The 20,355-nt window shown below is 47.1% G+C and overlaps 7 protein-coding genes across 7 annotated transcripts; 5 read left to right on the top strand and 2 right to left on the bottom strand.

Moving 5' to 3' along the window:
• Positions 1–3,481: 3,481 nt before the first annotated feature.
• Positions 3,482–4,318, top strand: F5Y00DRAFT_267373 (uncharacterized protein; the record flags this gene model as incomplete). Its single annotated transcript, XM_048012055.1, has 2 exons — positions 3,482–4,076; positions 4,147–4,318. 2 exons carry the CDS (start codon positions 3,482–3,484, stop codon positions 4,284–4,286), a joined length of 735 nt encoding a protein of 244 aa, XP_047870016.1. The 3' UTR covers positions 4,287–4,318.
• Positions 4,319–4,764: 446 nt separating this feature from the next.
• On the bottom strand, positions 4,765–5,804 carry F5Y00DRAFT_222258 (proteasome maturation factor UMP1). Its single transcript, XM_048005694.1, has 2 exons — positions 5,576–5,804; positions 4,765–5,477 (listed from the first exon to the last, which is right to left on the bottom strand). Exons 1-2 carry the CDS (start codon positions 5,576–5,578, stop codon positions 5,025–5,027), a joined length of 456 nt encoding a protein of 151 aa, XP_047870015.1. The 5' UTR covers positions 5,579–5,804; the 3' UTR covers positions 4,765–5,024.
• Positions 5,805–5,978: 174 nt separating this feature from the next.
• Positions 5,979–8,467, top strand: F5Y00DRAFT_797 (P-loop containing nucleoside triphosphate hydrolase protein). The gene has a single exon (XM_048014158.1). The coding sequence runs from the start codon at positions 6,087–6,089 to the stop codon at positions 8,061–8,063; it is 1,977 nt and encodes a 658-aa protein (XP_047870014.1). The 5' UTR covers positions 5,979–6,086; the 3' UTR covers positions 8,064–8,467.
• Positions 8,468–8,870: 403 nt separating this feature from the next.
• Positions 8,871–12,372, top strand: F5Y00DRAFT_250256 (glycosyltransferase family 2 protein; the record flags this gene model as incomplete). The annotated part of the gene is made up of 3 exons (XM_048009712.1): positions 8,871–9,107; positions 9,243–11,142; positions 11,201–12,372. 3 exons carry the CDS (start codon positions 8,871–8,873, stop codon positions 12,370–12,372), a joined length of 3,309 nt encoding a protein of 1,102 aa, XP_047870013.1.
• A 757-nt stretch (positions 12,373–13,129) lies between these two features.
• Positions 13,130–14,488, top strand: F5Y00DRAFT_256583 (putative short-chain dehydrogenase; the record flags this gene model as incomplete). The annotated part of the gene is made up of 4 exons (XM_048010432.1): positions 13,130–13,696; positions 13,780–13,966; positions 14,056–14,172; positions 14,346–14,488. The coding sequence occupies 4 exons, from the start codon at positions 13,130–13,132 to the stop codon at positions 14,486–14,488; spliced, it is 1,014 nt and encodes a 337-aa protein (XP_047870012.1).
• Positions 14,489–15,962: 1,474 nt separating this feature from the next.
• Positions 15,963–18,425, top strand: F5Y00DRAFT_267369 (uncharacterized protein). The gene is made up of 6 exons (XM_048012054.1): positions 15,963–16,745; positions 16,813–16,980; positions 17,034–17,119; positions 17,173–17,256; positions 17,308–17,830; positions 17,958–18,425. The coding sequence occupies exons 1-6, from the start codon at positions 16,239–16,241 to the stop codon at positions 18,294–18,296; spliced, it is 1,707 nt and encodes a 568-aa protein (XP_047870011.1). The 5' UTR covers positions 15,963–16,238; the 3' UTR covers positions 18,297–18,425.
• Positions 18,426–19,067: 642 nt separating this feature from the next.
• F5Y00DRAFT_256581 (uncharacterized protein) lies at positions 19,068–19,907 on the bottom strand (the record flags this gene model as incomplete). The annotated part of the gene is made up of 1 exon (XM_048010431.1): positions 19,068–19,907. One exon carries the CDS (start codon positions 19,905–19,907, stop codon positions 19,068–19,070), a length of 840 nt encoding a protein of 279 aa, XP_047870010.1.
• Positions 19,908–20,355: the final 448 nt, after the last annotated feature.

The following is a 20,355-nucleotide window of genomic DNA, read 5'->3' as shown; positions in this document are numbered from 1 at the left end:
CTGTTTTAAATTGCCTTTTTTCTTATTTTAAAACGCAGTTACAATGGCTTGTCCAATATAATTTATTCAAGGTGTGCAAATTTAACGATAACAATATCTTGAATAACTTGTTTAAGTACCTATGCATGCGCATAGTTCTGCAATTAATAAAACCCCAATTCGGAGGAACTGGGCTGCCCAGAGGACCGAGGTCTACGGAGAAACGTTCGGATAGCCGCTCGGGCGGGACCTAATACCTACCTCAGTAGTAGCGGAGCCGGTCTCGGTAGACCTAGCCGACGGCATGCGGGGATAATGGCCTCGCTTCTGCAAGAACGACAAACAATGGGGGAATTAGGTGAACCGACCTATGCCCCACTCCCCACCTAACCTGTACAGGGGCAGCTTGTGTGAGAGACCTGACATTACCTGACCTGTGTAAGAGTTCAGTAGACCTATGGAATAAAGTTCATCTTACTACTGGTATTTAGTAGGCACTTTAGGTAGCCATTTACATATAATCCAATTGATCAATACTCATTGAGTACTCATGGGTACTCAGTAGCCACCTAGCCATTTATATATTATTTATAATTTAGGTAAGTGATCAGTAGGTACTCACTGAGTACTCATTCTATCCAGTAGCAGCTATTATACTACTTATTGAGTAGTATAGTCCAATTGATTAGTACTTACTGAGTACTCACTGAGTATTCACTCTATCCGGTAGCAGCTACTATACTACTTATCGAGTAGTATAGTCCAGTTAATTAATACTTAATGAGTACTCGTTGAGTACTCTGTGAGCGCTAACCGAGTAGTAATAAACCTACCTTTGTTTAAATGATTAGCCATGTTTTATTACCTATACAAAGTCTCTTATACAAAGTCTCTTATATAGAATCTCCTATACAGAGTCTCCTATACAGAGTCTCCTATACAGAGTCTCCTATACAGAGTCTCCTATACAGATGACTTTATAAAAATTCGCTAAATGGTAAGGGTCCACGGGTTAGGTGAATTTTATTCCATAGGCCTACTGAACTTTTACACAGGTTAGGTAATGTTAGGTCTCTCATACAAGTTGCCCTTGCACAGGTTAGGTGGGTAGTGGGGCATAGGTCGGGTGACCTATGGTCTCCAAACAATGGTCTGATTCCGTGTTTAGCACCACGCGTAAAGAAGACTAATTTGGTATCTTAACCCACTCTAAGTAAAGCTAAAGAGGAACTAACGCAATCAATTCTGCATGATGCAAACAGATGATTCTGTTGAAGTTAGGCCCTGCATCTAACTATTAAGACATGTGATGGTGAGGGGTCTTAATAAATTCCAATTTTGCTGTTATTGATAGGGCTCATTGGTAGATGGGGAGATCTATTCTAAAGGCCTTGGTATGCAAGCAATTAGGAGATTGTTCAGATTCAATATCCATCTGGGTTAGGGGAGATAGGTCAGCAGTAGCAATGAAGAAGCGGTGTGCAATATAATAAGATGATAATAATATGGCTAGGGTATCTTAACAATAGTAGAGCTAGGAGTTTCTCGTGACGTATAGATTTTAGCTATATGTAGAGTAATTGAAATAAGTAGGGTTGAGTTTAAGTGACGTTATTCATGTTAGGATGTTAAGAACGCTCGACAAAGGTGCGATCTATGACTGCTTTATTATGTCCAGTCTTGTATGAACTTACAACTGATAATATTGAACAAACAAGCACTAGATAATTACCACTATACATAGTTCAAAGATAAGTTGAAGTGGGCGAGTATACATAATCAAATTGTCCTGTTACACTCTGGACCCGGTGATGTTCTTAGACTTCGGCGAGTGATCAATGAAGGCAACGGAGGCAAATGCGGAGTGTGGGGAAGAGAACGAACGCTATGTGGTACCAGGATGCCAAGGCGGGGGAGTTTACCGTGCCGAGAAGAAAAGATCCAATCTGTCTCCAGCTGTGTGGTGCTGGACCACTAGTAGATAATGATCATACGTGAAACTCAAATACTCGATGTAACACTTCGATGGTGATATGTAATGTTGAAGTTGTCACTTGACCAGCTATTCGAGTTTAGCGAGCCTCAATGCATGTCTCTAGACCCAGCTACATTTGGATTAGATACTACCCAACCTCTATTAAAATTCGACTTTGGAAAAGCACGTCAAGTATACAGGTGATAGTAGACACGATAATGTTAAGAATTAAGAGAGCCACATTTGTACATGCGGATTTTCCCTCTTTCCTTGTATGGCAGTAGGACCCGAACCTTGGTTATCTCCATATTATTACCGTCATCACTATTACATGATGTACATATTCTGTACCTGGGGTGGCTAGGCTTGGCTGTGCTGGCCATTCAGCCATTCTGTTTCTTTGTTAATTTCGCATGCATCTTTTCTAAATAACCCGGTTATTTAGAAAAGAGAGGTAGTGGAAATTTTAATGTCTGTGCCTCAACTGAAATTTTAATCGCAGTTGTGCGACTTTTAATACGCACACGCGAACGCGCAGGAGTATAGGTACCTAAGGTAATCATACTAAGGTAATAATAAGATACGACATATATGTATGTACCTGTCTATTTTTATGGAAGGTTAGGGGGGTTCAGCTCCGCATCGGCCACTAAGAAGCTTCAAGTGTCACGCTTGTCTAAGAGGTAATAATAACAACCTGAAATAAGGGGCATTCAAAACCACCTAAAACCATTGTACATACGTGCCTGTATTACCCCAGCTGGCAGCAGCCCGGTTAGCCAGTAGTCAGCCAGTGGTTAGCTACCTTAGGCCCGTTAAGTTGATCGACCCGTTTCTCATTCGCGCTTTTCTAAAAGGCAAATAATCGAGCTGCTATATGTCTCGTCACAATTACTTGTGAGAGACCGGCACTCAACAAAAACTCGACCTTTTCGTTCGTCCTTGGGAAGTTTTTAGTTATCATTGAAATTGAAATCTGAATTGATCTCGACTGTCCCTATTTTTTCTCTCTTCTTGTCCTGCACAAGGTTAAACCTGCCAATCCGGTCCGTTAGTCCCGTGCAGTAACATCATCATCACCATCATTTTTTTTTAGTAGCAGCGACTGGTTGCATCTCTCTCCTATAATCACTTGCCACTATTTTCCCCTTGCATTGCAGTATCAACTTGCAGCATCAACTTGCAGTATCAATTCGGCAATCTCTCTGAACCATTGCATTCGTTTCTTTCATCTGCGTGTTTTCCATGGCAGGAACAGGAATAAGCGAACGCGACAAATTATAATTAAGTGTACGGAATTGTACTGCATATCCGCGTTCGATAATTCGACAATCCCGACAATCCTTCCTTTGAAACGAGGCGCACCTTTTACACCCACGACCCACGAAACGCACCCCTCGAATGCTGCTGACATCCATTCTTTTTCCGGTTATTTCAACTCCGTAATTGCGCGCAGCCGTCAGCATCTGCACGACAAATTTTGATATACCGGCTCCTTAATTACCTTCCACTCGGTCGCAATCAATCATGGCGGATGCAACGCCTCCCTCCGCTGGTGGAGATCAAGGGCCTAGGGAAGAGAGGGTGGCGATTAATCTACCTGTAGGCGACGTCGAGATGGAAGTTTTATCTCAAGCTCAACCTAAACCCGCCAACCCAGACGCCAATCCGCATATTCCAGAGTCCCAAAATCACGATTCCGAGTCTACTCCGGCCCCAATACCCGTACCAGATAAGGATCCGCCGAATGACGAGTCGACATCATTGAAAGCTAGCGGCAAGACTCCAACCGGCGGCGACGATCATGATCTGACGATAGATCCTGTCGAGTTCGGTGCTGGGTCTTCAAATGACGATTTGGTGGTCGATATAATGCTTCTCTTAACCTCGGGCGCCCGACATCCTTTTCGTATCGACGAAAAATACTTGGCAAAGCGGAATGTTACTGTGACGGGCAAGACGGAGGATGGAAAGCTGGATCCGTTCAGCATCACAGTCTATACCTTAAAAGAGCTGATACTGAGAGATTGGAGAAAAGAATGGGATCAGCCACCGAGAGAACCCAGTGCTATAAGGCTCATCCACTTTGGCAAATTGCTCGAGGACAGAAATCAACTTAGCCGTACGTATAATCTCCCTTCTTTTCGTACTGTTCGAGACGTATTCGGGCAATAGGATACTGAATTTTGCAGATTACCACTTCAGCGTGACTAGGAATGTTGTCCACATGACTATCAAGCCGCAAGACTTGATAGACGAAGAAGAAGCCGCTAAGAAGGTCAAAGAGTCCGGGAGCCACACGGGTCGCAGCGGATGCTGTGTCATCTTATGATCTAGTCCTTCTGAGCGACAACTGATTTTCAAAGAGCGAGCATCCTCTCGATGTGGTGATATCTTAACCTGTTCTGTAACTGTCCGAACTATTGGGAGCAACATAGGCGAGTCGGGCAATTGGGCATATGCTGCGGAAATGATTGCGGATTTTTTTTTGGGCATCGGACGGCGCGATAGGGTTGATTTCAGCGGCTGAGATTGAAGCGTGATCCATCTGCACCATGCGTTTACTATGTCATGGGAGATAGAGTTCCCCTCTGAATTTAGCCTGGAGTACACAATATCGATGGCTCAAGAGGGGGAACAGGGTTGAGTTGAGAAGATCTCAACAGCTCTTTACGTGCTCTTTTTTTTCTTTTTTGTACAGCACTAGAGAAACAGGCCTATATCCGGCGCAGTTTATTGTGTTTATAGTATTTGCACTTTACCGGTCTTACCGACCATATAAGCGATTAATGTGGGTTATCATACCACTGTCTATACGTTAATATGGATCTATTGTAGTCATATAGCTGTTATATCATTGCGTTAGGTCATGACTATCTTGTGAAGGTTTTCCAGGGTTGAATGCCCATAGATTGTCTATTTCATAACATACGCCGGCATCGTACGTAGTAGGAAGCATGCTCCAACTCATGTCCATAAACTCGAGGCAGCTACTAATGTAGTCGGAGTGTCTGCCACGCAACACCAACCGTCTGTGCTAATTGCCAAGATGCTACATCAGACCGTCTACCTAAATCTTCAATTTCCGCTCCATCTCCTCGTGCATAGTCACAGCAGCTCGCTGCTCCTCACCAGTAAACACATCCTCCCAGTCGAGCGTAGCCTCGCGGCCGCGCAGGATATCTTCATGGACGCTCTTAATGCCGGCACCGCCGCCGAGAGCCAGCGGCCGCCACTCGCCGTCGCGGGTGATCTTGAGCTCCATGCCGCGGCGGATGGGCTCCGCCATGCCAAAGGTGCGGCGCAAGCTCTCCATGCGCAGGGCCTCCTGCGTCGACTCCCAGGCCTTGAGGCGGGCTTCGAGCGGGTGGCGCGAGACGGGCGCGGCAGGGGACTCTGCGGACAAAGCGTTTGGGCCGATGCCGTGGCGGAGCGTGTCGTGGACGCCGGGGGCGGACGGGGCGGATGTGTTGGTTGATTTGTAGGTGCTGGTGTGGGCGGAGGGGGGGACTATGCGCATTGACTGTGAGGAGGGATGCGGTTAGCTTAGCTTCTTGGTGTAGAGAGCGGAATGTGGTGGCTTAAAGAATAGGTAAGTTATATATATAAAGTATGGCTTACCATCTTGCCGGTGGAAGATTATTAATAGACTTTTATTTTCGTTATTTCGGGTTTGTGATTCTTAGCGGTCGTCAACTCCTTTAGGTCAAGATGTTTAAAGAGAAGTTGTGGTTTGGTAGCAGATGTGCTGCGTCGTTGATAGTGGATTCAATAGGTTAGGTACCTAGGTATGTAAAAGGAAGCTTGAGCAGGCTGCCGGGAGCTTTCGTGTTTAGAGCCTTGCCAAGCCCGGAGGTGCAAGTGCCAGCAAAGAACTAGTTAAGGCGGTCCTTGCTTCAACTTTAAGTTACGTAATCCGTAAGTCAGGTACATACTATAGTGGGAACTTGTGGACCTCAAACCTCGTTAACACCGAAATATCGGATGTATTCAAAAATTCGAGAGCTGCATTCAAGCATTTAACCTAAGGTATTTTGATTCGAGCTGATGGAGTTGACTCACCAGCTCACTTAGATGCAACAAATACAGCTTTATAATTATTGTGAAGCGTTATAATGATCTAATTGACATAATGCGCTTCCATTCAGGTCGTCCGCCGGTAATAAATATTGCCAATGGCACTTTTTATCGCCATCATCCAGGGGCGAGTTCCATACACCAAAACCCGGCCCTGTTTAGAAATTTGAATTTCACACTCCCGTCTGCTACGGAGCCACCGACGCATTGGTATGTAGTTGGTCCGTCCCTCAGTGGGAAAACAACCTTTCTAGAGCTCCTTAAAGGAAGTCACCTCTGCTTTCCTCCAACTGCACGGAGCTATCCTTATTTATCTACGGAAGCAGTGCCTTACCGATTGAGAGTGCCACATAAAGCTATTCGGTATGTAGGCTTCAATAACGATGGCTTCAACTCTAGCGTCACCACCTCGGCCTACCTTTCTGCTCGTTATGAGTCCAAACGCGAAAATACCGATTTCTCTCTTAGGGACTTCCTGCTGGGTAATACTGAACTTAATCCGTTGAAACTATCATCCGAAGACGAGCTCGACCCGGCTTTACTGGATCGAGTGGTAAGAGACTTGAAGCTCTCCCCGTTACTGGACCTTCCCGTCGCGTTTCTGAGTAACGGCCAAGGAAGAAGAGCTCGAATTGCTAGGGCTCTTCTCACCGCACCAGAAGTGTTATTACTCGACGAGCCGTTTATGGGTCTGGACCCGCCTACAGTAGCCGGGTTAAGTCCGCTTTTGCACGGGTTGTCGAGTAAAGCTAGCCCGAGGTTGGTATTAACTGCCAGACCGCAAGACCCAATTCCCGATTGGATTACCCACCTGGTTTATTTAAGAGGTGACTGCCAGGTAGGTGCAATAGGCGAAAAGGATGCTGTATTAGAAGAACTAAGGGGCTATGTTCGACGTATATGGAACGGATCATCGAAAGAGGACGAAAACCTACCGTTACACAGTCTTGTGCAAACGGGTAGAACACTAACTGCCAAAGGAATTCAAGGCGAACCGCTAATGGGTGAAGATGCCTCGAAAGGTGACAAATCATCGATCGTTCGAGATACTAGCGTATCAAGGAATATTGGAGAGCCTCTTGTGGAGATGAATGGATGTAAAGTGCAGTATCGGGGTAAAGTCGCACTTGGAAATTGGAAGCAGCAAATAGACGGTGAAGAACGGGAAGGCCTTATATGGACTGTCCGAAGAGGAGAACGGTGGGGTGTATTTGGGCCTAACGGTTCGGGCAAAACAACAATTGTTTCCCTCATCTGCTCCGACCATCCTCAAACTTATTCACTCCCTATCAAGCTCTTCGGTAGAAGCAGACTGCCAGAGCCTGGATCTGGTGAGCTGCCTCTAACTTTCTGGGATATACAATCACGAATTGGACATTCAAGCCCCGAGATCCACCAACACATGCCCCGAAACCTCACGGTTAAACAAGTAGTTGAGAATGCGTGGGCGGACACGTTTCGCTCAAAAGCTAAGCTCGATAGCCAATCTGCAGAAAAGGTCGAGGCTTGCTTGCGATGGTTTGAGGCTGAGTTGAACCCGGCTTTTGTAAGACAATCAAAGCCTGCGCCCGGTGATGCGCAGGAGGCCACCAGTTTGCAATGGGCAGACCACTACATGTTTGGAGAATTGTCTTTCTCAGCGCAGCGAGTCGCGCTTTTCCTGCGAGCCATTATTAAGAACCCGGACATTGTCGTCTTAGACGAGGCATGCAGTGGTATGGATGACGGCGTCCGGAATCGGTGTCTACTCTTCCTCGAGCATGGAGAGGAAAAGACTTATTCGAAACGCGAAGACGGCTCCGAGATTGTGGTCCAGAGCGAGGTATCAAAGTCGGGCACAATCAAAGTCGGAGGTCTAAACGATAATCAAGCTTTAATATGCATCAGTCATATTAGAGAGGAGATCCCGGACTGCATCAGGGAGTGGATATGTCTGCCTGAGGCCAATTCAGGACAACCTGCCAGATTCGGTATATCCGAGGCACCTCTTGGGAGCGACGAAAGCAGCTGGAAGCAGATATGGGGGATGTGAGAGAGTGATCTGAGGCTCTACTAAACAATGTTTACTTGACTCAAACCATATTCGTCTTTGGTTTACTCATGATTATCTCATGGGCAGCCTAAGAAGATTTAGCCTACAATAGCCAATGTTTTGTAAGTCTGGCTTGGATGGATTGTGTTTGCCAATCTGCCAATATAGTATAGGCAAATTACGCGTCTGCTTGGGTTGTAGAGGCTGAGAGGTAGGTATACCTAGTGGTGGATATTCGCGCGAGGAATAAATTCGCCGAAATCCGGATTTCGGGAGAATCTGGAAATGCCTGTTAAGGCCTGTTAAAAATACATACCAGAATACATAAGCTGCAAGGTACGCGCGGTACGTCAAGATTAAGCGCTGCGCTATCGAAGATTTAGGTTACCGTTTGACGTGGGGAATTGGGGCGCAGGCTGATTCGTTGCTGGGCAACGCACAAACGATGGCGCATCCCCAAAAAACAAAGGTCTTGTTAAGGCTGCTTTCGAGGGTCTTTTCGAGCTACATACATACGTAGCTCCCCACCGTGGATCAACTCGAACTTACACCTTGTGCCGCCTTGAAACTCAAGTTGGCGACCTTTTAAAGATTGGATATTTTGTGTTCCTTGTTGACGTTTATACTTTTTCCAATTAGTGATACCCTTTACGCCAATCCAACGAAAACGCATTCGCTATCTGTCCAAATTAATTAATTTAAGGAGGAAATATTTAGGTGTTACAACTGGCATTCCAATTAACAATCATACCAACGGAGTTGACTTAAAAGCAATCCCCTCGGCATTTTGGCCGATAATACTTCGCGATGGACGGAACTCCCCCTCGACCGTCATACGCATTACCCAACTACGACGACGATCATGATCACCTTACGCACGGGTCGGGAGGAAACCCAGCAGCAGTCAGGTTACTGACATCTATGGAAGAACCACTACCGGAATCTCGACCGTATGTGCCTCCAACCGTGACAGATGCACCAATGTCCCCAACTCTTGTGCCCCTCCCACTAGCTCCCAGAAAAGAAGCAAAAGTAAAGAAACGAGTCAGAATATCAACCCCGGAGCACCTGGACGAGCTCAGGAAGCAAGAGGAAGCGCATGCGCCGACTGCCCCTCCTGGTGGAGAATAGTCCCCTTCACCAGCAGGTGACGCGTCGCTCGCGCGCAAACCAGCCCAGAGGCGCACCACTACTGTAAAGTTACAGAAAAAGAAAAGGCCCCTTCATGAACCCCAAGGCGAGTTCAAGCAGGACCTCCCGACGATTCCGGAGGGACCGTCCCCTCGAAGAAGTTCTCTTCTTAAGAAGAAATCACCCAATAGAGATAGAGACAGCAGCCCCCCGAGTAACCCCATCAACCTTGATAACAATGGCTCACCAAAGACACTTGATAGTATTCGACCGTCGCCTCGCCGAACGTATCAAACATCAATCAGATCAACACATTCTCGGGGATCCTCCATCCTCGACCCGCCTCACCTCGCGCCGGGAGATTCCGTATATGAGGAATATCGATCGCGAGATACAAGCCCTCCTCGACCTTGGACCCCATCCTCGAGGATGTCCGGATTTACCGATTATTCACGACCACCACCCTCAAGTATGCAATACGAACCAGCAGATCTCAACGGTAGTCCTAGGCCGGGCACGCCATCGTCAAGATATGGAGGAAGCCCTCGCAGACCATTACCTCGTGCTCCTCTATTCGGAGCGCGAGACTCTCATTATGCAGCGGATGATGCGACGGTGAACATTCCTCTAGATGGTGTCCACGACGATGTATTCGGACCCGAAGAATCGGATATTAGTGGCGCCTATCCATATCATCACGACTCGTATGCCGGGCAATCGCAAGTCACCCTTAGCGAGGAAGACTCGCAAGCGCCTCTAGACGAGAAGGTCGAGCATTATGGTTCTGCGCCCGAAGGAAGACAAGAGCGTCGTGGCGTCCGCGCCCCTCTCACTTCAAAAAAGGAGGTGCAGCTAATTAACGGTGAACTGATTCTCGAGTGTAAGATTCCCACTATCTTGTACAGCTTTCTGCCTCGCCGCGACCAAGTCGAGTTCACTCACATGCGATATACGGCCGTGACCTGTGATCCGGACGATTTCGTCGAAAAGGGTTACAAGTTGAGACAAAACATCGGCCGGACAGCTCGGGAAACAGAACTTTTCATATGTGTTACCATGTATAATGAGAACGAGATTGACTTCACCCGCACGATGCACGCCATCATGAAAAACGTAAGTCACTTCTGCGGCCGCAACAAGTCCCGCACGTGGGGAGAGAACGGATGGCAAAAAATTGTCGTCTGTATTGTGTCGGATGGACGAGAAAAAGTCCATCCGAGAACGCTAGATGCGTTGGCCGCGATGGGTGTTTATCAACACGGCATCGCCAAGAACTTCGTCAACCACAGGGCCGTGCAAGCCCATGTGTACGAATATACGACACAAGTCTCGTTAGACTCGGACCTTAAGTTTAAAGGTGCTGAAAAGGGAATTGTGCCTTGTCAGATGATTTTCTGTCTCAAGGAAAGGAACCAGCGGAAGCTCAACTCCCACCGTTGGTTTTTCAATGCTTTCGGGAAAGCCTTGAATCCCAATGTCTGCATCTTGCTCGATGTCGGAACGAAACCTAGCACAAACTCTCTATATCATCTTTGGAAAGCATTTGATACCGATTCAAACGTCGCAGGCGCATGTGGCGAGATCAAAGCGATGAAAGGAAGGCTCGGAGGCAACCTCTTGAACCCTCTAGTTGCTTCGCAGAACTTTGAATACAAGATGTCTAATATTCTGGACAAGCCTCTCGAGTCTGTGTTTGGCTATATTACAGTATTACCCGGTGCGCTGAGTGCCTACCGATACCACGCATTACAAAACGATGAGACAGGCCATGGGCCTCTCAGCCAATACTTCAAGGGAGAGACGTTACACGGCCAACACGCTGACGTATTTACGGCGAATATGTATCTAGCTGAGGATCGTATCTTGTGTTGGGAGTTAGTTGCAAAGAGGAATGAGAGATGGGTATTAAAATACGTAAAAGGTTGCACAGGCGAGACGGATGTGCCAGGTAAGTTTCTGCCAGTCTATTCACACTTAAGTACAAATAGAACTAATCTGCGTCCTAGATTCTGTCCCGGAGTTTATCTCTCAGAGACGTCGTTGGCTTAATGGTGCATTTTTCGCTGCTGTGTACTCGCTGGTGCACTTCAAGCAGATATGGAACACGGACCATACCATCGCGCGCAAAGTGCTCCTTCATATCGAATTTGTTTATCAGTTTATACAGCTCTTGTTCACTTTCTTCTCCCTTGCGAACTTTTACCTGGCTTTTTACTTCATCGGTGGTGGGCTTACGGATCCTGCCATGGACCCTTTCGGACACAATATCGCTTTGTACATCTTCACAGTGCTACGGTACACATGTGTGCTCTTAATCAGCATGCAGTTCATCATTTCGCTGGGTAATCGTCCGCAGGGGGCGAAGAAACTCTATCTTGCAAGCATGATAATATACAGCATTATCATGGTCTATACGACTTTCGCGACTATCTTCATCGTCATCCACACGGTCAAGGGAGACCAGATAAAGCTTGGCAACAACACATTTACGAATCTAATCGTGTCGACGGCGTCGACAGTCGGGCTGTATTTCCTCATGAGCTTTCTCTACTTGGATCCATGGCATATGATCACTAGTTCGGGCCAATATTTTGCACTATTGCCCAGCTACATCTGCACGCTGCAAGTGTACGCTTTCTGCAACACGCACGACGTTACATGGGGTACCAAGGGAGATAACGTCATGAAGACGGACTTGGGCGGGGCCGTGGGGAAGGGCAGCTTTGTGGAGCTGGAGATGCCGAGCGAGCAGCTGGATATCGATTCGGGCTATGATGAGGCGCTCCGCAATCTTAGGGACCGCGTAGAGGTGCCGACGCCACCGATCTCGGAGGCGCAGATGCAAGAGGACTACTACCGGAGCGTACGAACATACATGGTTGTTAGCTGGATGATGGCCAACTCCATTCTCGCCATGGCCGTCAGCGAGGCTTACGGATACAAGGATGTTGGTGGTAACTTCTACCTGTCGTTTATCCTATGGGCAGTCGCGGCGCTGGCCTTGTTCCGAGCCTTGGGCAGCACGACGTTCGCGATCCTGAACGCGATCAATATGGTCGTCGAAGGCCGCGTCCGTCTGAGTCTCAAGGTACCGGAATGGGTCCCTGAGTGGATGGGCGGGATCGGAAGCAAGATTAGCGATACCATGAGCAGCATTACCAGTAGTGTGCGATCGTGATAAGTGGCGACATGCGATGACATATGGTTTCAAGGATTGGCGAAGGGAAAGGCGAGCGCCAAGGATTGGTATGTTTTCGATTCACGACGGTTTCATTTTGGAGGTGTAATTACATGCTCGCACCGGCATTTCAATGGATGAACGACTGAACGAAAACTTGGGGCTCATGTGATGGCCCGTCTAGGAGTTGTGGATCGACGGCAAAGGACAGGTTGGGTGTTTACTGCGAGCGAGGTATGAGACGAAATTCACATGTACTCTAGTTTTAATTACCGCGTCGGTCAGGTCTGGGCATACTCTGATGTCAGGCTTCCGACTCGTTGGACGGGCTATGTAGGGAAGGCAAAAGTGGGAAATGATACCTCATCTCTTGTCCTTGTTATTCGGTCGTGTTGCATCATTAGAAATGATGTAGTAGTCTTCGGCGTTAGTTTCCTTCCGAGTCGTATTAGTGACTTCAAAACTTCAATGTCAATGGCGTAACCTGTGTATCAACGATCTGTAGCCGAGTCGTGAATCGCGCCTTTCTGTTGGGCCGGTAGAATTTGGTGGTGGACATGGAATACCCAGAGAGCATCAACTATATAAATGCCGTAGCATTCTAGTAATTCGCCTAATGGTATCATATATTAACTGTGTCTCTCGAGATCTTTATATAAATCCTCTATCCAGCCCCGTGAAATCCTATAGTTCAAAGACTCAGCCTTGTACAACTTGGTATAAATATCTACCTAGGTATTTACCTAAAATACGAAAAATGCCGGCACCTATAATCGAGAAGGAGTACAACGGGCGTCGTGTGGCCCGCAAGACGGCTTCCGAACTAGCTAGACAATATGCCGACCTCATCGAGGGCAAAGTTATACTAATTACGGGTGTTTCACCCATGGGTTTAGGGGCTGCCTTCATCGACTTCATCGCACCAATGCGCCCTGCTACGCTAATTCTCGCCGGCCGCAGTCCTAGTAAAATGCAACAAACAGCAGACCAGGTTTCCGCGGCATCACCAGATATTAAAGTCCGCATGGTAAAACTGGATTTGGAATCTCAAGCTGCTGTACGCTACGCCGCTGCCACCGTCATGGAGTGGTCAGATGTTCCTCATATCGATGTTCTCGTCAATAATGCTGGCGTCTGTGCTATCCCCAGGGCCATCACCGAAGACGGTTTCGAGAAGCAGTTTGCAGTCAACCATCTAGGTCCTTTCCTATTTACAAACCTGATAATGCCTAAGCTCCTGGCATCTGGTGCCCCTCGAGTCGTTAATATCGGTAGTGATGGTCACAACCTTAGCCCGATCCGTTTTGAAGACCCAAACTTTCGAGTAAGGCTCCTTATTATGAAATCATGACCCTATCCAGATATTATACCCACGGTAGAGTGCTAAACATAGAACCAACAACCCAGGATGAATCGGTCTACCACACTTGGATAGCTTACGGCCAGTCCAAGACAGCCAACATGCTGATGGCACTCTCGTTGGCCGAGAAGCTGGGTCCGCGGTATAATCTCCATGCTTTCAGCGTGAACCCGGGAACCGTCCAGACGAATCTTGCAGCATTCCTCGACTGGAAACGCTCCTTTGCAGATTTAGGTAAGAAACACACCTCTCGGAGGGCCAACGTGCTATTCCGAGGGCCCCTCTCTAGTTCCTAACAAATCTGACGCTGAGGGGTATACTAGCCAAAACGTCTCGTCTATTGGGTCTCGCTGGGGGCTGGAAGCAAGACCGCGACTTCCAAACCGTAGATGAGGGTACAGCCACTTACGTGTACGCTGCATTCGACCCGGAGATCACGGGTAAGTGGTTACCAACCGTTCCTGTTTATACATGCATAACGGCCTGCCTTACCTATCTACCTTACCTATCTACCTACCTACATATATGACCTATCCCTTTTGCCAAGACTTTTCCTCGCGGAACTTACTTGCATACGCCTACATGCACTTACATTATACATGCATACCCGCAGCCCACAACGGCGCACACTTGCTAGGGTGCCGCCTATCCGACCCCTGGAAGGACGGGATCAGGGCCTGGGCGACGAGCCCCATCGAAGCCGAGCTGCTGTGGAGGATGAGCGAGGAACTGGTCGGCCAAGAGTTCGTGTACTAGGTAGAGAAAAACAAAAGAAAAAAGAAAAAAACCCGGAACCCGCTTAACAATCGCATTATATAGGTAGATAGGTAGTTGCGGACGTATGCTATAGAAAGAGGGCCGAGCGTGGGTTAGATGGGGGTAGTGTAGTATAATGCGGGCGGAGAAGCTCGATGGGTGAATGGCTACGTAGGACCCGAAGATCCAAGGGAGGGAGGGAGATAGTAAAACCGAGGAAATTACAAAGAAAACATCGTATTGGTCGAAAAATACCTAGAGAAGAACATTCTTCGTAAAGTGTGTGGTGTGAGAATGTGATAAAGGCTATTCTGATTGGGCGTTTATATCCTTGCAGACGGTTTATTACTCTTGTTTTTTATGGAGAATAATAGTAGTATTTTCCCTTGGCTCTGGTCTCTCTCTCTCCCTCTCTCTCTCTCTCCCTCTCCCTCGCAAACGTTCGTGGGGTGATATAGCTAAGGGTCCTCAGGATATAAGATCGCGGCTAGTTGCACTCGCTCGATATTGATATGAAGGGTAATTGGGCCGATGCGTCTCGAGTTGAGACACGGTTGTCTTTGCCACCGAGATAGGAAACTTGGATCGGCGTTTTGTTAACGCCGGACTTATACATACATACGTGTGTCGACTTATACATAATAACTACGCTGGATGATTTGTTTTCTCTTGTCCCGCATTCCTCCGCGAGGTTTCTTACGTATATAGAGGAGAGGTATCTATCCTAGATAGGGTCCGGAGTCTGTAGGTATGAATTACGTTACATATAGCCAAGTGTCTCGGCTGTATTCGTCACGGCCGCTTCGTTAACCGGGTGTAGAGACGTGTTCTTTGAAGCCGGCATCATCAGTCACATCCACAATACCTATTAGTAGCAGATGTCAATATTTGGTGGCGTTTTTACCCCATGTCTCTGAAATTATAAAATTTCAGCCTTTGGGAACTTGGAGCTGAGTTTTAGGTTCTGACAGCTGCAGCTTTTACCAGGGGAACTCGACGGGATCTGCGTCATCGTATGCACATTGAATCCTGCTTCTTTATGAGCATATAATCACGAAGTATGCATTTGAAAGATGGAGCGTAGTACACATATCAACCGCCGTAGCGTATGTACAAGCGGGCCAACTCCTCGTAAGACCATCGTGAAAAGGAGGGAATGCTGCAAGTCTACTTACTAATACCTTCTGGCCGATGCCACGCTGGTGCTCAATAGTGCACTATACTATTAAACTTGAATTCTGGTCGGAGCTATACGTACCGATACGTAAATAGGTATGCGGCCTGGACCGCATAGGAGATCGAGTCGTTACGTAAAGGGGCACATGTAAAGAGGGAGGCCAATCCAGCCCCTTTTGCTTTTGGGATGGCCATTTAAGGCCTAGACGGGTACGGGAAAGCAAGCCGTTGATTTATAACGCAGGGTCCCAGTCAGCACTTGTCTCGGGTTTTTCTTTTCCCTCTTATCAGCCAGGCACGATATTGACAATAGTTAGAAGATCGGCGCCTTTTCACGCCGACAAAGGCATGGACTCGAGACTTGGTGTTCGCTTGGCAGACGTGGAGGAGGGAGATCAATCTTGGATCCCTTATTATTCTTCACTAAATATCGTGGTCTGAGAGGTTATAGGAGTCTGCGCTAAATAGCCTCAAGAGCCATGGACTACCTCGCACTGACTGGAAGTCCGGTTCCTCGGTCTTTTGTCTAAAGCCAGCCAGTCGAGGAGCGTCGAGTTAGTCGAGTTACCGCATTATGGCAGACCAAATTCAGCCCGACATATATTCGCTTCCAACGAGCCCGCCTAACTTTGATAGGGTGGGCACGTTCTACGTTGCATTCTGCGCAACATGGACCTTTCTCTTGATTCTCGGCATGGTATTTCTAATAACAAACCGTAGTAATCCGATCCTCAAGGTCCGTGGTATAGGCTTATCTCTTACTGCAATCGCCTTCCTTCACGTGTACTGGATTCTCGCTCAGATTACATATCCCATCGGATTGACTATGCCCATCATAGCCGCTTACACTGTGCAATATTTCTTCATGGGGATTTGGTTCCCTTTGGGTGTTGCCATGTTCCACGCCTCCAATACCCGCTTCTTGTATGTTGCGAAACTGCAGAAGCGGTATACGGAATCGTCCGACTTTCAAAGGAAGCCGGGCTGCAATGGAGCAAGTACTTCGTGGCTTTGCCGCTTGAGAAACTTGGATTACCCAACGAGGATCTTGATTTATATTGGTCTGGGTATAATAGTTCAGGTATATTTTACGCTCATTTTCATCTAAACACAAATCAGCTTAACTAATACTAATAATATCTTGTTAGATTCTTCTTACAGTCGGCATGTGGCTCGCGTGTAGTAAATACCATCCCGCATTCGGGATTGCTGGTACAGGGCTTCCTAACGCCCCGCTCGACGTGCAGATAGTAGAACTAGGCCGTGGATGGGAGTGGTGGCCAACTGCTCTATGGCAAGCCATATGGACATGGATAGTAAGTTTATTAAATATGTAACTCGGGCAGACTCCTAATATTAACTTAGCTAGATAGCGCCCATCATGATATGGAAGGCTTGGGGCATTCGAGATACGCTGGGCTGGCGTTTCCAGACGATAGGATGCTGTCTCTCCAAGTTGGTCGCCTTTGCGTCACAAATAGGCTTCTTATTTGCTAATAATCCCTCAGTCTTCACGCTACACCGCTGTGGCTTATATCGATGTATGTGCCTGCCTTCGAACCGGTCAATAAGTATTTCTCTTCGAGCGAATGGTAAGCGGCCCGAAATTGGAAATGGGGATACTGGGTTGCTGATGAGCGTAGGATTCATCTTTCCGTTATGATGTTTGAAATATTTGCTGTTTTTGTTCCTTGTTGGTTAGTCGTGAGGCATCGTAGCCTACGCAAACGGGCAGCCGAGTCAAATGCAAGGTGGGACACCGCGTCGCAGACAACCCTCAGAACCTCCACAACTGTGCAATGGAAATCTGCCTCACATATGGAAAAGGGCCTCGCCCTGGAACTCCTAGACCCTGAAATGGGCGATCGCCTATTCACCATGAACGCGCTCGACCACGTATTAACCGAGAATCCGGGTCCGCTACAGGAGTTTTCGGCACTGAGAGATTTCTCAGGAGAAAATATTGCGTTCTTAACACGAGTGGCTTCTTGGAAATCATCATGGCCTAGTGCCACCGATGAAGACCAGATTCGCGATGTATTCACTCGTGCGCTAGTTATCTACACAAGCTTCATTAGCCCCCGAGACGCCGAATTCCCCCTGAATCTCTCATCGCAGGATCTCAAGCGCCTTGAATCCATTTTCGAAAGCCCGGCGCGAATACTGGTATGTGCTAGTTAAACTTTTACTTTCTCCTCGTCCGAGCGTCATGAACAGACACCCCTGAGACATATCTTGGACCCCTTAATTCATTATTGGAAAAACTATTAATTGCTAACAATTATTACTGCAGTGTGGCGAAGCGCGTCTTGATCCAGCCACGCCATTTGCGGTTGATGCTGATGGGTCCGCTAAGGAGCAAGGACGTAGTGGCGATGATTGGATCGAGCTGTCGGAGGTGGCTGGTAGAATACAGTATGCGGGCGAGATATCCGACGCCTTCGACGCTACCGTATTCGACAGTGCGCAGAAGCATATCAAGTACCTGGTCTTGACCAACACGTGGCCAAAATTCGTGACAGAGATACAGGAACGGAGGCGTTCTAGCGAGTCGGGGCGCAGCGACCGCACGGCGGGGTCTCACTCGTCGCTGGCAAGCCGAATATCGAATTTTATACACTCTATTTTCTAAGTGTTATGGAAAGGTGGTTTGAATATTATTAAGGGGAGGCGTTGTTTATTAATACCCAAAAGTTATTAACACCATTTCACGCGAGTTTTGTCGCTGAAGCTCAACATAGCTACGGCACCTAAAGAGTAGGGGGTTTTCTTAAGATTTGTGAAACCTACCGCGTAAACAGATAGCCAGACTAGGAGGGTTAAGTTAAAATACTCTTTATATACCTAATATATGTTTCTGATTTGCAAATGGGGAGTAGATTCAAGTGGCTTTTATGATCCGAGTACGTTACCGGTAGTGTTGATGTTTTTACCTCTAAAACAATCCATGGTATAGCTAGAAGCGGCTAAGTTTCATCAACCTACGACCTCAGCTAACCCAGCACTTAACCTAGAATATCTCCATATCCGCCCAGGTCTAAATGGAAGAGGCCGGAGGAGGGCCCGGACGGAGGTCAATTTTGGAATCACGTAGAATTTGTTGGCCGAATTTCACCGGAGCTAGCAAAAAAGGGGCGGCCATGAACGATATATCTATAGAGGGGTGGAATGAATGCGTGGTTTATTAAGTATCTATACCTCTTTGGATACGGAAACAAGGCGTTTTATATACTAATTCTCATGAATGTTCTTAAATTGGTTTTTTTTCTTCTCTTTTAAATTTATTTAATACTACCTTCGCGTTTATTGCTAATAGTATTTGTGTTGCCTTCGGTGGTTACAAAACTTTACTATACGAAGTAGATACCTATGTTAGGTACATTAACATTCGGTGAATGAGATATTAGGCGTTGATTGTTTCTGGTGAGTCCTGCGTTGTACGCGGAGCATCTTCCCGCATGAACCGTACGTCAGGGAAATCCCATCTATCGAATTCGTCGTCTTCCTTGTCAAGAAAATGATGTATTCCGAGCCTAGCACCCTCTCCTTCTGACTCCTCCATCTCTGGCACCTCCGGTCTTTCATCTTCCCCCCACTCCAACTCCGAGTCTGAGTCCTGCTCCTCTAACTCTAACGATTTTTCTTCCTCTTGTCGCCCTTCTTCCACATTTTCGTAGTAAACACCCTTCATTTTCACCGACTCTGTGAAACCCTGCAAGTCTATTTGATATTCCGGGTTGAGGATTTCTAATCCGTAGGAGTCCTTTTTATCCTTTCGATCCTGCCACCGCTTGATGATGAAGCCGTGCTCTCTGCGGAGTAATAAAGACATCAGAGGGTTAAATTGGCCACCTAAGCGAATTGCTCTTGCGTTGCTGAAGAACAATAAATGCTTCTGGATATTCATGTCCCTATAAACACGACATCGTCTATGCAGGCCGCATTTGGCCATCTTGCTGCGCCACCTCATCATTTGCCGCTCTTCTTCCCACGTCAACCCCAACTCGTCACCACCATCGTCAAAAAAGCCTGCACATGGCTTGAAATATATTTCTAGATGCTGTAATGTAGGCTGGGCTTCTTTGAAGTACTTGAATATGTCTGCCCACCTATCATAGTCTTTCAGTTCTCCTCTGAATTTACAGCCTTTACATTCCCCTGCAGGTCCAGAATACTCATTATCCGGGGTGCATCGGTATATAATGAACAGGTCCTTAACAAATGAGATGTTCTGGGGGCCCATGCTTCGGAGGAATTTGCACCAAGATTCTTGGTGATCCAAAATAGATATTCTTCTGAAAAATATCGGCAATACTTCATTACGTATTTCCTTGCAAGTACCCAATAAAGCTCTGGCATTTCTCGCGTACGGATGTTCTTTGTCGTCCCAATGTTCAAACATGTAGTCCTGGATGTGGAATCTACCGTATATAATTTCATAAATCTGCAACCGAATATCATACGGTAGGGATAGAAAATAGCTTTTATTGACGGATGGAACCAATTGGACACCATCAGTAACAGAAGACGGCATCTTATAAGATTTAGGTAGCCAAGGGACGTGATAATGCTAGTAGCTGAAGGAAATGCCTCGGGCAACGTCTATTCGAGAAAGGCGTCTGAGTAATTTATAGCGGGTATTTTTTGATCCAGAAGGTCTGAATATGTTTATGAGAAGACTTTTTTGTATG

This window comes from Daldinia vernicosa (genome assembly GCF_022497035.1).
Source record: "Daldinia vernicosa strain CBS 139.73 unplaced genomic scaffold F5Y00scaffold_1, whole genome shotgun sequence".
NCBI classification, from domain to species: Eukaryota; Fungi; Ascomycota; class Sordariomycetes; order Xylariales; family Hypoxylaceae; genus Daldinia; species Daldinia vernicosa.
Note: the sequence above shows the minus strand (reverse complement) of the source record. Positions and strands in the feature narration are given on the sequence as shown.

What these genes read in the sequence shown, in the direction of transcription:
- F5Y00DRAFT_797 (XM_048014158.1), top strand. Translation starts at nt 6,087, where the DNA reads ATGCGCTTCCATTCAGGTCGTCCGCCGGTAATAAATATTGCCAATGGC.
- F5Y00DRAFT_267369 (XM_048012054.1), top strand. Translation starts at nt 16,239, where the DNA reads ATGGCAGACCAAATTCAGCCCGACATATATTCGCTTCCAACGAGCCCG. An exon ending in GTCTGGGTATAATAGTTCAG is followed by an intron (nt 16,746 to 16,812) that starts GTATATTTTACG and finishes ATATCTTGTTAG; the next exon opens with ATTCTTCTTACAGTCGGCAT. An exon ending in TATTTCTCTTCGAGCGAATG is followed by an intron (nt 17,257 to 17,307) that starts GTAAGCGGCCCG and finishes TGATGAGCGTAG; the next exon opens with GATTCATCTTTCCGTTATGA.